Raw genomic sequence first — 15,929 nt, 5'->3', positions numbered from 1 at the left:
GGCCCAGGTTCAATCCCTGGTCAGGCAGGGAACTAAAATCTCAAGAGTTGCGCAGTGCGGCCAAGAAAAAAAAAGTTGATGTTTATTGAGTGTCTACCTAATAAGGGCTGGGTGTGCTTTGTTATTTTCCATATCTTACATAAGGAAATTGATTATACAATCATACCAGCCCTATGAAGTACTGCTTTTCCTCATTATCCTCATATTCTGAGTGAGGGAACAGGTTCAGCAACAGGCAGGGGCCTGTTTGTAGAGGGACTTTGATGCTTGGCTAGCTGGCTTTATCCTCAAGGTGCTTAACCACATACGGGAACTCTGATTTCCAATTTTGTCCCAATTCTGTCAGTCTTTGTGAATCTGTGTCGATCCCTGCCTGTCACTGTCGTGGGACAGCTTGGTCGGGGGTTGAAACTAGCATAGGGAATACACTGATGGGCTGTATGAACTGAGGTCTGTGTCCATCTCCCTCCCTGTGCCATTCATGAACTCCAGACCTCAGTGCACCAGGCTGGATTTTCAGGGAGATGCCAGAGACGCAGTCCTAGCCCTCACAGAGCCCCGCAGTCTGTGGTTGTCCCTGGCTTTTCAGCTTCCCTTTCCTTTGGTCCTTCATGTGCTTTCTCCATAGCCTCTCCATGGGCTCTGGGGAGGGGCATGGGATGCCGGCTGTTTCAAACAATCCTGCATCATTCCAGGGGCGGCTTCAGGCCTATGGCTTCTTTCACAAACCCAGTGCGGGGAGGGGGTGGAATCTGCTCCCAGGAAGCCCATGGCTCCAGGAAGTGCAGACACCGTTCCTCCATCAGGGGGACGAGCTTGGGCCTGCTACCTTGCCACGTGGTCCTAGGCAAGTCACCCTTGCTGGGCTCAGCCTCCCCATCCTTAAATTGGGCACAATAGGGACTTCCCCTGGCGGTCCAGTGGTTAGGATTCACCCTTCCTCTGCAGGGGACACGGGTTTGATTCCCAGTTAGGGAACTAAAACAGAAAAAGCCTCAATGATGGTTTTCTCAAGTGCCCAGTGTGACAAGAGAAGAGGGTAGGTCACTCAGAAAGCCAAGGAGGTACGTACACCATGCTTTCTGCACTCTCTGCTTCAGCTTGGTGTAGCGGGTGAGGGAGCTCGAGCCCTGGGCTCTAATTTCAAGGCCTGCTCCAACCTGTTTCCTCAGGATTTTCTCTCCCGGAAGTAGGTAAGGAGGCTGGTGTGTACTAATGTGACCTTGGGGGAGGGGAGGGACACAAGAAGCTGGAACTGGAATGTCAGGGAAAGAGAAGGAGAAGCGTCTAGGAGGACCTCTGATAGCGAGGGTGTGTAGGGTGGGGTGGGGGGAATGTGTGTTATGGTGCAACCCATGGGTACATCTGCCCCCTGTGGGCCTCTGGGCTTGCAGGTAGACATGGATGGGGTAGGAGGCTGTGTCTCACGTATGGTGTGATGCTCTCTATGTGTTGGTTGGGGTGGTGGAGTGGGGCTTGTGCACATCTCTATACACTAGTCTGTGAGAGCAGGTTTTTGCCTCCGGCTCCAAGGTGGTGTTAAAGGCAAGATCTGTTCTATTTTTAAAGAGGAGGAAAAGCTCCCAGGAGGCAGGAACTCTGGATCCTTTCCTGCAAATGTGTGTGTGTGTATGTGCTAAATTGCTTCAGTCATCTCCAAGTCTGTGTGACCCTATGGACTGTAGCTCAGCAGGCTCCTCTGTCCATAGGATTCTCTAGGCAAGAATACTGGAGTGGGTTGTCATGCCCTCCTCCAGGGGATCGTCCCAACCCAGGGATCAAACCCAAGTCTCCTGTGGCTTCTGCATTGTAGACAGATTCTTTACTGCTGAGACACTGGAGAAGCCCCCGATAAATGTTAAGTGGCTTTAAATAAAGCCTTCCCCTTTTGGGGGCTTCAGTTTCCCTGGTTCTGTCAGACCTCCTAAGCCTCTCTTTGTTGTCACATTTAGTGAATTCTCAAAGGGTCATCCCTTCAGGTGGTGCTGACAACCTCCTTTAAACCAAAACCCTTTTAACTGAAGACCCTGTTTTCCTCTGCCCAGCTCCTAACTTTGGAGGAAAAGAGACAGATCCCAAAGCCTAGGGCTCCTTACAGCAGGTTACATTTCAGCAAAATCCTGAGGCTGCTCAGTCCCTGACCTGGTAAGTCAGACTGGGCTGGTCTGAGCCCCTCCACTTCCACCCCAATAAATATGTACCTCATGTTGAGGGGGTTCCTCAACTTCCGGTCCTTGCTTTGTGAGTCACAAATTAAAATCTAAGTGAGCGATAAAGGGGAGGGGAAGCCTGGGGCACGTGAGTCACCCCCATCTTGCTCAGGGAAGGTCAGCCTGCCCGTCCCTCTGTTGCAGACAGAAGGCAGCATCTTGGACTGCCCCAGGGAACTAAGGGGGACCATGGTGTTCCAAACCCGAAGGGAGATTCACTTCCCTCTCCCACTTCAGTTTCTGGAAGAGGGATGGAGAGGATCATTTTTCTGGTTTGCAAGAAGCCCAGAGAGGTGTAGGAACTTGACCAGTGTCACACAGGGAGCTACAGAGAATCTATGTATCCTGGCACCAGGCCTTGCTTCTGAGCTGGGCTTTCCTGGGGCCCAAGACTTCCCTGGTGGCTCAGACGGTAAAGCGGCTGTCTACAATGCGGGAGACCCGGGTTCGAGCCCTGGGTTGGGAAGATTCCCTGGAGAAGGAAATGGCAATCCACTCCAGTACTATTGCCTGGAAAATCCCATGGACAGAGGAGCCTGGTAGGCTACAGTCTATGGGGTCGAAAAGAGTCGGACAGGACTGAGCGACTTCACTTTCACTTTTAAGAGTCAGGTGATGAGGAATAAAAGAGTAGAAAGGCCAGAGCTCTGGATGTCTCCAGTAAGGTGGAGAGGAGTGAAAAGCCAAGCCCCCTCCCCTTTCCTGGGCTGCCTGCCAGCCTTGCCCCTTCCATTCTGCCCAAGGAAGCAGAATGAAGCTGTTATTAGACCCAGGGAAGCAGGGTCAAGGATAAGTGTAGCGGGTGGGAGCACGTACACTCTGGTCTACCTCAGTTCAAGCCTACATCTCTGTTCCCCTGGCTGGGAGTCTCCTCTGTTCTCCCAGGCTAGAGACTTGCACAGGACAGAGCTGGGGTCTCCTAGAGACTGACAAGGCCAAGCTTGGACACTGACCAAGGGATCACTGAGGGGCACTGAGATGCAGCCCCTGTTCCACCTGATGACCAAATACAGCACCCTGGCCTTCTCCAGTCTCCCTCTACCACACCCACATCCCTGTCTCCCAACGAATGGGGTCTCCTTGGAGCCCAGCTCCGACTGCCCCAAGGTCTGGAGACCCTCAGGAAGTCCTTTTTGAAGTCTGACTGCAGAATCTCTTGCCACAGCTTGTCCCCTCCTCTGGCTCCTTCTCCTGTGACTCCGCCCATATGGCCGGCACTGGTGGCTGCCCTGTACTTAGCACTCAGACTGGGCTGGGATGAGGGGAAAGTATACTGGGGCTCACACACCCATCACCTTTCTGGAACACCGGATGCAGAGCCTTCCACCACCTGTCCCCCGCCCCCACCCCTTTCACACCACAGACCTCTCAGAGAGCAGTTGTCCTGGGCCCCACCCAGGGTCACGTTCCTGTGTCCCCTTTTCTGCCTGCCTTCAGCTTCTTGCCTACCGCCCTGCCCCCCTCTTCCTTCTAAATCCCAAACCCTACTCTCATCATGTTGGACCAGGTCACTTCATCTCCAGACTCCTCTACAGATCCCCACCTCCTATCCCTGACTTTCCTAAACACCGAACCCAGGTCCACAGCCAAGCCCAGATGGGGACACACAGAGATACACACGCAGACTCCCAGGGTTGCTCACATGTACACACAGACCTCCACAGGTACACACATACACAGAGCCCAGAACACACATGGATGGACATGATATGCATACAGGAAGAAACCTGACTCTGATTAAGGAGGGAGCTTCTGGAATCGAACCTTTCCTTCTACGTTGACTGAATTACAGTTTTCAAATCCTTACAGAGGCTCTGAGTGTGTGTGTGTGTGTGTGTGTGTGTGTGTGTGTGTGTGTGTGTGTCGGGGGACTCCACCTGAAACCTGCATGTGACTGATGAGGAAACTGAAACTGAGAGGTGGGGGAAGGGAGCTGGCTCGGCCGCCTGACTGATCAGTGGTCAAGTGAGGCTTGGAGCTGAGTTTCTGGGTCGGCAAGAGGGCTTGCCCCATCAGCCCTGCCCCTGGGACTCTGGGCTCTTCCTCAGAGCAGGCTCTAGCGCCTATCGCATTCTTCCACCTCCTCTCTGTGACCGTCTGCTGTCCTCAAAGGGTGCTGAAGGCAGCCCAGGGACAACAGAAGGGAAACTATGGGTCAAAATCTATCTTGAGATAGATTTTCTCAAGTTCCAGCTGGACACCTGACCAGTACCCTGGGGGGAGTGGAAGGAAGGTTTATGTTCATGGATTCTCCACCATCTCATCCGTCTGGAGACAGGGGGTGATTGTTGACACAGGAGGAAGAACTGCCTGCCCGGGCCCCAGTCTGGGGATGCTCATAATCGGGTGATTCATCTCTGCTGTCCACTCCCCATTCCTGTCCAGAGCCAGCCCCCAACTCTCAAGACTCAGAAGCAGGGAGAGCATCCAGCGGTGGCCTAAGAGAGGGGCGCAAGGCTGAAGCATGGGGAGACCTGTGGCTCCCTGGCCTCCCTGCCCTCTTCCTGGCTCCTACCCATCCCCGCGGGATGTATCCAGCTCAACACTTAACGGCTGAGTGAGGTCTTAGCAGGTGTTTGCATGCGTGCTAAGTTGCTTCAGTAGTGTCTGACTCTTTGTGACCCCAATGGACTATAGCCTGCCGATTCGTCTGTCCATGGGGTTCTCCAGGCAAGAATACTGGAGTGGGTTGCCAGTCCCTTCTCCAGGGGATCTTCCCAATTCAGGGATTGAACCTGGGTCTCCCACACTGCAGGTGGATTCTTTACCATCTGAGTCACCAGGCGACTTCTCTCCAAACGTCAGTTTTGTCATTTGTGGAAGGGGAGATTGTACACTCACCTCTGAGGGTTTTTCGCAAACTGGAGGAAGTACTTTCTATACTTGAAAAATGTCTGTATGTCTGTTTTGGTCTGCGCCCCCCTCACCACACTCCAATGCAGGGGAAGAGGTTAGGGGGTTTAGGGAGGCTGTGAGGGAAGGTAGCGTGATTTATTTTCTATGTTTACACTCTTCTCTGCTTGCTGACAGCAAGGCCCATGTCTCCTCTGTTGGTTCAAGCTACTCCCTTTCAGGCAAAAAGAGTTTGGGGGGTAGGAAATGAAGGGCGTGCTGGCCCTCCCCCTTACAGGGCCCTAGCTCGCCCCTCTGGTCCAACAGGCTGGGACTTGAGTCTTCAGCCCTTCCCTTGCCTGGGAACCCACTCCCCCAGCTCTGACCTCAAGGAGTCACAGCCTCCCACAGGGTGAATCGGAGGCCCCTTCCTGGGCTCAGCCCTCCCGCCCAGGTGAGACACAGACCTTGCTCAAGATGCCTTGAGGGTAGGTGGGGCCTCCTCATGTGCCTTGTCCTGGAGCTCCCAAGCAGGTGGGCTGGCTCACAGCCTGTACTCAGCCTGGCTTTCCTTCCAGAAGAGCAGGAGGGAGCCCAGAGGGCCTGGATAAGCTGCATGACTCAGGGTCAGGGCCTGTCTCACCAAGCTCAGGCTCTTCCTGAAGAGCTCCAAGAGCCAAGCTCCAGGGGCTCTTTGCCTCCAGGGGGCGCCATTCATAGCCTACAGTGAGAATGAGCCCCCCACGACCCCCATTGCCTGCATCCAGCTGTGCAATGAGGTCTGCTTCTGCCCCTCAAACTCGAGGCCAGACAGTCCGGGCCTTCTGTAGAAGCATTCTCAGGCCCTGACCCGTCTTATCCCCAGATGACCCAAGGAGGGCTGACAGGAATTAGGGGCCCTTGGAAGGCATTGCATCCTTCTCCCTCTTCCAGACAGGGTCCTCTCAGGAAGAAGACGTCTTCCACTAAGAACCATGAAGCCCTGACCATACCTTCTCAGCTCCAACTCTAACCCATCCCCGTGTGCATGCTGCATACACGTGTGTGGACCCGTGTGTAAAAACCAGTTATAGACAGCAACAAGTTTGGTGGGAGTATATGGGGTCATAATTCTGAAGGATGGGCTTTTTAAAGATTTTTTGTTTATTTATTTATGGCTATTCTGGGTCATTGTTGCTGCCTATGGGCTTTCTCTAGTTGCGGTAAGCAGGGGCTACTCTTTGTTGCTGTGCACAGGCTTCTCATAGCGGTGGCTTCTCTTGTTGCCAAGCACAGTCTATAAAGCACAGGCTCAGTAGTTGTGGTGCACGGGCTCAGTTGCTCCAGGGCATGTGGGATCTTCCTGGACCAGGAATCGAACCCTTGTCCCCTATACTGGCAGTCGGATTCTTAACCACTAGACCACCAGAGACTCTGATTTGTGACCAGGGGGCACTGGGATCCAGGTCCTGTTCCACATGCCCAGCCGTGTGCCTCGACACGGGGCTGCACCCACTAGGGGAGAAGGGGTCACAAACGTGCTCTACAATGAGCTGCAGGCCCAGAGTTACAGGTGAGCACAAACACACATGTGTGAGTACACACAGGTGCACACGTGTAAACAGATACTACTTACAAGATACACAATTCTACAGTTATATATGCAACCTGCTCCCTCAAGGTGGAGCACCGTGAACACCTATGTGAACTGACAGCAAACACATGTAAGCATGGGGGGGCAGTGCTCTACCTGCAAACAGTTGTGTGTATGGGGGGAGGGTACTTTATCTGCAAACACATGTTTGTGAATGAGGGGAGGGCAGTGCTCTACCTGCAAACACATGTGTATATGGGGAGGGGAGGGTGCTCTGCCCACTGAGAGCAGAGCTGTCCCCTGTTTCACTCCCCTGCTTTGGTTTCTGGGCTGGGCTTGGCTGCTGGCAGGCCTGGGATCAGGCAGGGGTGGGGACAGGGTGCTGTGAGCTGGGGTTCCCTACTTTCTCTCAGCGTTGAGGAGCCCCTTTGCCAGTTCTGCCCTGTGCAGCTCCACCTGGGGCAGCGAGGGGCTGAGAAACATACCAAGGAGTGGGGAGAAGAGAGGACTGCCCGGTGGGGGGGTGTTCCCCTCTTCCCACACTCTGGGTTCTGGCACCAGGACTCTGGGGTTTTGTCTTGAGTCACGGATAGGCAGTGGGGCCACAGGCAGGCACTGGGTGATGGCTCCCTGATTCACCATGGGGCCTCCCAGCCCTTGAGGTTCAGGGGGCGGGGTGCTTCTTTCTGGGCCACGGGCCCTGGGAGACCTCCCATGTGGGGGTTACATATCTGTGTGAGCCTATGGCCAGGCTTTCATGGGAATGCCATCTCAGGAGTGCATGAACAAACCTCAGGGTCTATAGGTGAATATGGCTGCCAGCCCCAGGGTATAGTGAGTGTGCACGCCTGCACGACACGTGTGACTCTATGTGTGTTGCTAAACCCCATCTCTTTGGGCATGAGTCACCTCTGGAGCCCTCATTTCTGACAGCCGCTGCTCAAAGGACAAGTCCCCAGGGTCTCCAGCCTACCTGGATTAAGTCCCTTCTGGAAATGAGGTCTCCCTGGCAAAGCTGCCTTAGAGACCAGGGTGAGGGCATATTTGCTGCCAGTCCTGTGGGAGTCAGGTCCAGGTGACCAGACCTCAGCTCACCAGTTATTAGATGCAGCACAGGGAGCAAGATTGCCCCATGACCCCCCACCTCTGATGGGTCTGACACCCCCACAACTCAGACAGCTTCACCTCTCAAAGGAATAGACTTGCCCCTGGCTAGGGATCAGCCAGGGTGGGAGAGGAGAGGATTAAAAACAGCTGGAACTCAACCTGCCGGCAAGTATATGGCCGGTGGCATGTCTGGACAACTGCAGCTGGGCTCCTGGAGCCGTGTGCAATACTACGCACGTGTGACAAGCTCTGTTAACCCAGACATGTTCCACTGCCAAGAGCACAGCCATGATGCCCCAAAAGTATGATCAAGCACATGGGAGATGTCATGTGTGGACACAACTGAGAACAGAGCTGTCAGGACAGGCAACATGTGACATGTACTAACCAGACAAGAAGCAAGGCCCCTGAGCTCTGGCTGGAACTCAGCCCATGTGTTCTGTGAGTCCACCTAGGTCTGGACTGTGTCCACCTGGGTCTCTTCTCCCTTGCCCCCTCCCCACTGCAGTCTCCTCCCTCCAGGCCCCTAACTGAAGACAGGAGACGTCTAGCCATGGTTTAGTGCTTAGTTGCTCAGTCCTGTTGGACTCTTTGCAACCCCATGGACTGTAGCCCGCCAGGCTCCTCTGTCTATGGGATTCTCCAGGCAACAATACTGGAGTGGGTTGTCATGCCCTCCTCCAGGGAATCGTCCCACCCCATGAATCGAACCCAGGTCTCCCGCATTGCAGGAGAATTCTTTATGGTCTGAGCCATGGGAGGCCCATGAGCTGGGGCCAGTTCCTTTCCTAACTCGGTGGGAGTCTGCTCTCACTCCCACCGTGGTGGGGATGGCAGGGAGGCTCGCTGTGAGTGGGCCAGGGAGGTCTCTTCCGCAGTTCCTTTCTCCCCAGTGGCCCTGGTCCTGTATGTGCCTTCATCCCCGCATCGGCTCTCTGCCTCCATCATCCCGCAGTTCTCCCGGGGGCAATCCTAGCCCTAAGGGCTCCTCACCCCACCCTGTACCTCTACCTTCCTCACCAGCCTCCCCCGCAACCCAGCGGCCCCTTCAGCGGTGGGGGCGGCCGCCCACCTTGAGGCCGGCGCGGACGGGGCGGGCGGGGTTGCTTGCGGGCGGGCGGGGCACGTGCCTTCGGCTCTATAAAAGGGCGCCACCCGGCGCTGGCGGCCACTCTGCTGCCGCCGCCGTCCTTTCGCCTGCCCGCCCGAAGCGCCGTCGCCTGCCACCGCCATGGGTCGACAGAAGGAGCTGGTGAACCGCTGCGGGGAGATGCTGCACATCCGCTACCGGCTGCTCCGCCAGGCGCTGGCTGAGTGCCTGGGGACCCTCATCCTCGTGGTGAGTGGCGGGACCCGCAGAAGCCTCTTGCCAGCCCCACCTCCCCAGTACCTCTGTTCACTGAGGGGCTGTGTTTAAGACAGCCTCGACCCCTCTCTCAGCTCTGACACTCTCCCCCAGCCCCCCACCTTGACCCCCTCCAGGGTCCTCTTTGCTTATAGCTCTAACCCCCTCTGTGACAGCTCTGACTCTTGCCAGAATGACAGCTGTTACACCCCAATGACAGCTCTGAGCTTCACCCTGTCACCAGTGGGCCAGCCCACAGGCTGCGGGAGTTGGTCACCCCTGCAGTCTGGGACCTCCAGCCCTGTCTGGGTGCAACAGGTTCCTGGAGTCCCAGCCCCGGCAGGGGAGGGTGGTGGGGGGCAGTGGCAAATGGGCCCCTATTGAGTTATTTGGGTCCTGAGTGCCTGGCCCCTAATGAATAATTAACCCTCAGAAAGTCTAAAAGTTCCCCTGATGTGAAGACAGTTTGCTTCAGGTGGGGGCAGAGGGCAGAGGCCATGAAGCACACAGCAAGCAAGGAAGGAAGGAAGATCCTGAAGATAAGAGGCTGTGGAAGGCAGCTTTGCCCCAGGCACAAGGGACGTGAAGTCACTAACGTCTATCCTTGAGTGCTGGGCAACTCCCGGACAGTTACCCAGACAGATGCGGTCAGCTTCCGTGCACAAGCACACCGGTGTGCATGGGTCTCCAGGATCTGAGTTACTCTACGGGTTACTCCCCAGTCCCAGTGACTCCCTGGTCATGCGAGTTTCAGTCTGGGTTGTTTCTGGGTGACTGTTTGTACTTCTTGGACCTGGCAGACAGATCAGTTATGGGCTCCGTTTCCTGTCCCAGTTAGTCTCAGATTTTCGGCCATGTTTGTGGTTACACCTGTTTCCCTTTTGGTTACTTCTGGGTTCAGTTGCTTCATTGCAGGGGATGGGATACTCCGTTTATGCCCCAGTTCCAACCCTAGGTAGCCCCCTGTGGACTAGTGAGATTAACTAGGGGGAAGGAGAGCTGGGTGGCTCCCTACCATGGGTGGTGGTGGTGGAGCAGGTTCTATAGAGAGAGGAAAGCTGGGACTCACCTTTGGCTTCCAGAAACAGGAAGGGAGGAAGCTAGGTAGGGCTGTTTATCCACAGCCCCCACCCCCCAGACTAGTGGTCCTTCCAGTCATCCGTATCTCTTCTCTCCCAGGAAGGGAATAGGACAGGTGCTTATCATCACCCTGCCCAGAGCCTTGTGTCCCCCGTCCCCATCTGACTGACAGTCCAGTCCCCTGTTGGAGAGCAGCCAGGACAGGGGACATTGTCTTCCTTTCACAGAGGGACCTCCCTAACTTCTCCCTAAGTCTCAGTTTGCCTTCCCCTAAAGGAGCAGTCGGGCCTCCCGCTGAGCCTCAGGATCACTTGGCTTATCCCTGACCACAGAAGGAGGGTGTTATGTTTGTGAAGGCTTTCAGGCTCAGGTGGTTGAGAGGCATTGGGTATCAGTGCCTGAAGAGGAGGGGCCAGGCCGGGAAGACCCCTGAGTGGTGGGTGAGGGCTTGCCTGCACCCCTCTGGGGGTTGGGGACCTAGGGCGTGCAGTGTCAGAATCAGGGCTGGCTTTAAGGCTGGGGAAGCCCCTTTCTCTGGGGCACCTAGTAAGGTGAGGAGAGGGAGAAGGAGGCAGGAGGAAGAGGAAGATTAGTCTCAAGGTGGTGGAACTGGCTCTGACAGCTTCTCCCTCCAAGGCTTCTTGGGATGGAGCCAGGTTTGTGCCCCGGGTAGGCAAGGAGCTGAGGCCAAGGCCTGCCAAGCTGGGCAGGGTGCCCCAGACCCTCACATGCCTGTTTCAGCACACACACAGATACTTACAATCTCGGACCTTTGCTCTCACCTGCCTGCCCACCTTTGCCCTGCATTGCTGCCTCAGGTTTCCTATCTCTTCGTCCTCCTGAAGGGTGATAACCAAAATTCATAACCACCCAGTGCAGCAGAACACGGAGCCATCAGAATGAACAAGGGCCCTGAGCACAGATCTTGTAAAATTTCTGCTAAATAGGCCTCAGAATTTAGTTATGCAGAGATGGGAAAGGAGAGCTGGGGCAGGGCTGGAGCAGCTTTGGGGGGCCCCCGGGGGCTCAGAGTAATAGCTCTTTACAGCTAGTGCAGGAGCATTCTGGGGGCTTCCTGGTGGTTTAGCCATAAAGAATCTGCCTGCCAATGCAGGAGTGGCTGGAGACACAGGTTTGATCCCTGGATTGGGAAGATGCCCTGGAGGAGGGCATGGCAACCCACTCCAGTATTCTTACCTGAAGAATCCCATGGACAGAGGAACCTGGCGGGCTATGGTCCACGGGGTCGCAAAGAGTTGGACGCGACTGAGTGACTTAGCAAACATACACAGGAGCATTTTTATATCTGAACAAGGGGAACTGACATACAGCATGCTCTGTACTTGCAGGACATCAGGGACTTTAGCCTCTTGAATCCCCCCATTTCTGGCAGAAAGCTTAGAACCAATCTCCCCACTTGCACTGGCCTGAGGGTCCATGACTGGCTAATGCGAGGAGACAGAGACCTCTGTCTTTAGGACCTCCAAATCTGGGTGGGGAACCTAGGCCTCTGAGGGTAGGGAGGTCAAGGTGAGGGGAGAGAGGAGGCTCTGGGTCACGGACGTGTCAGGGAAGCTGAGGGTTCTGAGAGGGAGGCCAGGGGCTCTGACACCCCAGATTAAGGAGAAGTGGATTCAGCCTAACTTCCGGCCTCTGCCCTTTCTCTGTGCCCTCTCCCTGCCAGCTCTTCTTTGGGGCAGAGAGAAAGGCAGCTGCAGGTGGGGGCTGAGTGAGAACCGTCCCACCCCTAGGGACCAGGCCTGAAGGGCTGGGGGAGGAACTGCTCAGGTGGGAGTGTCCCCTTCCCCTGGCTCTTATTGAGAATCGAGACAAATCAATGGAGATGGTTCCGCTACCTTCTGGGCTCACAGTTGCAAACTCTGTTTCCAGTCCCTTCCACAGGACCCTGTTAGAGTGGAGCTGGGACCCTGGGGCTGGGAGGGCCTGTCTGCTTATGACTGCAGCAGGAGGGGAGGGGTTTGATTCCAGGAAAGGGCTTCTGTTTCCGCACGAAGGCAGCGGGAGGTGGCTGGCTTCATCCCTTTCCTCTGGAGTGAGAGTCATTGGTCCTCACTCTCCCTGTTTTGTTCTGTTTCCTGACACAGATGTTTGGCTGTGGCTCTGTGGCCCAGGTCGTGCTCAGCCGGGGCACCCACGGTGGTTTCCTCACCATCAACCTGGCCTTTGGCTTCGCCGTGACCCTAGGCATCCTTATTGCTGGCCAGGTCTCTGGTAAGGCCTTGTCCCCACCCTCAGCCATCAGCCCTCCAGCTACCCAACATGGTGTCCCACTGGGGAATGGGGTGGGGGCGGGAGTGTTCTTCACAGGGCAGGGCACAGCCATGCCCTAGCTGTGGGCCCTTGAAAGAGAAGAGTGACGAAGGGACTTGATACGTAAGAAACTTCGACTCTCACCTCGGAATCAGAGACTAGCAGAGTGGGTCTACTACATAGTCCAACCCACCATTCTGTGCAATAAACCCTTCTCTGCATCCTTGTTCACCAGAGTCAAAGAGGGGGAGTGTGGGTGGGGGAGATCCTGGCCTCCCCACTGTGGCAGGCGGGGACTAATAGGCCCCATCTGCCTCTGCCCAGGGGCCCACCTGAACCCTGCCGTGACATTTGCTATGTGCTTCCTGGCGCGCGAGCCCTGGATCAAGCTGCCTGTGTACACCTTGGCTCAGACTCTGGGAGCCTTCCTGGGCGCTGGAATTATCTTCGGGTTGTATTACGGTGAGTATTCCCACCCTGCTGTCCTCCACGACCCCCTCCCTCTGCTTAGGACTGACCTACTGGCACCAGGCCTTTCCATGACGAATACCAGGGACCTGCCCAGGCCCCGGGCTTATGACTCATTCATGCACAGGCCCCAGGTTGGGGCCGTGAGAGGAAAGAAATGAGCTGGGCAACCGTGGAGTCAAGCCCTCCACCCTCCATCTTCCCACCCCATCTCCAGAGTGATAAAGCAGTGATTACGCTCACCTGAGACCCCTGGGAGGGTGGGCACAGCTTGATGGGGAAGACAGGGCTCAGGCCTCTCTCTCACACATGCGGTATCTAAATTGTCACCAGATGCGATCTGGGCCTTCGCCAACAACCAGCTTATTGTTTCGGGCCCCAATGGCACAGCTGGCATCTTTGCCACCTACCCCTCTGGACACTTGGACATGGTCAATGGCTTCTTCGACCAGGTATGGGCTGGGGTTGGGTGAGGGGCTTGGGTTGCTCATGGGCTGGCTGGGGGACAGGACTCTCTGTCTAGAGCAGACTCCTAGGACTCTGCTAGTTAACCAGCAAAAATCTTAGCACCACTGCCCTGAGGAGCAGGACACTGGAGATGCCAAGACTCTTAGAGGGAAGCCAGAGGGTGGAAGGTGGGGTCTCTCCTCATGGTGTTCTCCCCACTCCCCAGTTCATTGGCACAGCCTCCCTCATCGTGTGTGTGCTGGCCATTGTGGACCCCTACAACAACCCCGTCCCCCGAGGCCTAGAGGCCTTCACCGTGGGCCTGGTGGTCTTGGTCATCGGTACCTCAATGGGCTTCAACTCTGGCTACGCCGTCAACCCCGCCCGGGACTTCGGCCCCCGCCTTTTCACCGCCATCGCCGGCTGGGGCTCGGAAGTCTTCACGTGAGTGCAGTCCCCACCTGCGTGCCCCAGCCCATTCTCTGCTTTGGTCTGCCCCACCCACCCCTGACCACATCTCTCTGCCCCCAGGACGGGCCGCCACTGGTGGTGGGTGCCCATTGTCTCTCCGCTCCTGGGTTCCATCGCCGGTGTCTTCGTGTACCAGCTCATGATCGGCTGCCACCTGGAGCCGCCCCCACCCTCCACCGACGAGGAGAATGTGAAGTTGTCCCACGTGAAGCACAAGGAGCAGATGTGAATGGGCGGGGGCACCCCCCACGCCCTCCCATGAGCGTCCATTGACTGTGCAGGGGCTGCTCCCCAGAAGCCCTCTTCATGACTCCCCTCCTGGACTAGGAAGCTTCTTGTCCACCACCTCCCACTAGACAGCCCCCTCCAGGCTTTTCCATCCTGAAGGAAATAGGACCCAGCAGGACCTTCAGCCTGTAAGCGGTGGTGGCACAGGGAGCCTGACCGATCTAGCCCCTCATCTCCCAGAGGGAGACAGTAGGCAGCAGGTGTGTGAGTGTGTGTGCAGGTACGTGTGCGTGGTTTTCCAGATATTCAGGGCAAAAGACCGAGTGGAAAAGATTCTGTCGGTGGAGTTGGGTGGGGGTCCAGAGGAAGAGAGGGGAAGTGTGGTGTCTATCTGTGAATGAGAAAAGAACGTTTCAGGGGCTCCATGTGGAGGAGGGTCCAGGTACAGGCATTTCTCAGTATGTGTGTGTCTGCCCTTTCTTCTATTCAGGGGGCTCTTATAGGCTTCAGTAGGGTGGGAATATAAGTAGGGCTAGGAGGAGGGGGCCGTAGCCCAGTTGTGGAGCTCTGTCTATTCATAAATAAGGAGCAGCAGAGTGATGTGTTCATGTCACAGTGGAGGCATGAGGGGAGTGGGGGTGAAGTCCAGGTCACAATTTCATGTTTGCTCTTAAAAATATATGTTAATATATGTGTATTAATACATATATGTAGTAGATGTTACAGTTTCAGGGATGGGGATTGGGAGACTCCATGGTCTGCCCTCCTTTAATCCTCCACTCAACACATGTATTTTTGCCTTTTATAAAAAAACAATAAAATGTATGCCAATTGTGTAAATAGCTCTCTGCCTGCTCTGCTGTTTTTCTGGTGCCGAAGAGCTTCAGTGAGTCTGGCCACAGGGCACCCTGAGGGTTGTACTTGAACCTGTCCTGGAGGCAGAGGTCAGTCGCATGGGTCGGAGAGTCCTTCATCTCAGCTTGAACTCGGTGGTCCCACACCTTCCTCCAAGCTTCCATCCTCCCAGGAACCCCCAGTTGGTGAATCATATCTCCTTCCCGAGCCCTGCACCCACCCACTACCCCCGGAAGGCAGACAGAAGCCTGGCCCGGGGGGAGGAACTTCCTCTTAAAGGAGAAGACTGCTCTCCAGGGAGTAGTGAGCTCCCTGTTTCTGGAAGAGACCAGTCATACTGGGAACCTACTGTTGCCTTCGACACCTCGCAATTGTTTGGGCTTCATCACCTACAACCAGACCTTGGCCCCACCCCTTTAGCAGCAGTTTCCCTGACTCCAGTCTGGATCGGTCAGTCCATACAGCAGCCAGAGGGATCTTTCTGAAAGCCCTGATGGAAGTGGCCTCATTCCATGGCTCTCCCCACGCCATCTGGAGACAATTCAAATCCCTCCATCCTGCATTCAGGCCCCCCCAGGACCTGGCCCTGGTCCCCACCCCTCCCCTCACAATGCTCCATCCACTCAGGACTATTCTGTGCACCCCTGTGTCTTCCTACCTCACTGACCAGTCACTAAAACCCTCCTGATCTGCTCCAACACTTCCTCCAGGAAGTCATCCCTGCCCTTACCCACTCCTCCATTTCTACAGTCAGCTGTCTGAACCCAGAGACCACAGCTGCACTCATTCCTCTTGCTGGCTTCAGTTCTTCAGTTTGAGGCACCCCCATCTCCTGTAAGGCAGGGGTTGGACTGACTCTGACACCCTGACTTTGCCTAGAGAGGCAAAGGACTCCCAACATTTGGGCCTGGGCGGTTCTGTTGGGAGATCACGTGCCCCTTCTCTCCTCCTTTTCCTCCCTTACTGTGTGCGTGCATGCTAAGTCGCTTCAGTCTTGTCCAACTCTTTGAGACCCTCTGGGCTGTAACCGGCCAGGCTCCTC

The 15,929-nt window shown here is 55.7% G+C and overlaps 1 protein-coding gene across 1 annotated transcript; it reads left to right on the top strand.

The window, feature by feature from the left end:
• The first annotated feature begins 8,916 nt into the window (after positions 1–8,916).
• AQP3 (aquaporin 3) lies at positions 8,917–14,872 on the top strand. Its single transcript, NM_001079794.1, has 6 exons — positions 8,917–9,061; positions 12,253–12,379; positions 12,743–12,880; positions 13,220–13,338; positions 13,560–13,777; positions 13,865–14,872. Exons 1-6 carry the CDS (start codon positions 8,954–8,956, stop codon positions 14,031–14,033), a joined length of 879 nt encoding a protein of 292 aa, NP_001073262.1. The 5' UTR covers positions 8,917–8,953; the 3' UTR covers positions 14,034–14,872.
• Positions 14,873–15,929: the final 1,057 nt, after the last annotated feature.

Source organism: Bos taurus, chromosome 8, assembly GCF_002263795.3.
Source record: "Bos taurus isolate L1 Dominette 01449 registration number 42190680 breed Hereford chromosome 8, ARS-UCD2.0, whole genome shotgun sequence".
Taxonomy (NCBI): Eukaryota; Metazoa; Chordata; class Mammalia; order Artiodactyla; family Bovidae; genus Bos; species Bos taurus.
Note: the sequence above shows the minus strand (reverse complement) of the source record. Positions and strands in the feature narration are given on the sequence as shown.

What these genes read in the sequence shown, in the direction of transcription:
- AQP3 (NM_001079794.1), top strand. Translation starts at nt 8,954, where the DNA reads ATGGGTCGACAGAAGGAGCTGGTGAACCGCTGCGGGGAGATGCTGCAC. An exon ending in TATTGCTGGCCAGGTCTCTG is followed by an intron (nt 12,380 to 12,742) that starts GTAAGGCCTTGT and finishes GCCTCTGCCCAG; the next exon opens with GGGCCCACCTGAACCCTGCC. An exon ending in TGGGGCTCGGAAGTCTTCAC is followed by an intron (nt 13,778 to 13,864) that starts GTGAGTGCAGTC and finishes CTCTGCCCCCAG; the next exon opens with GACGGGCCGCCACTGGTGGT.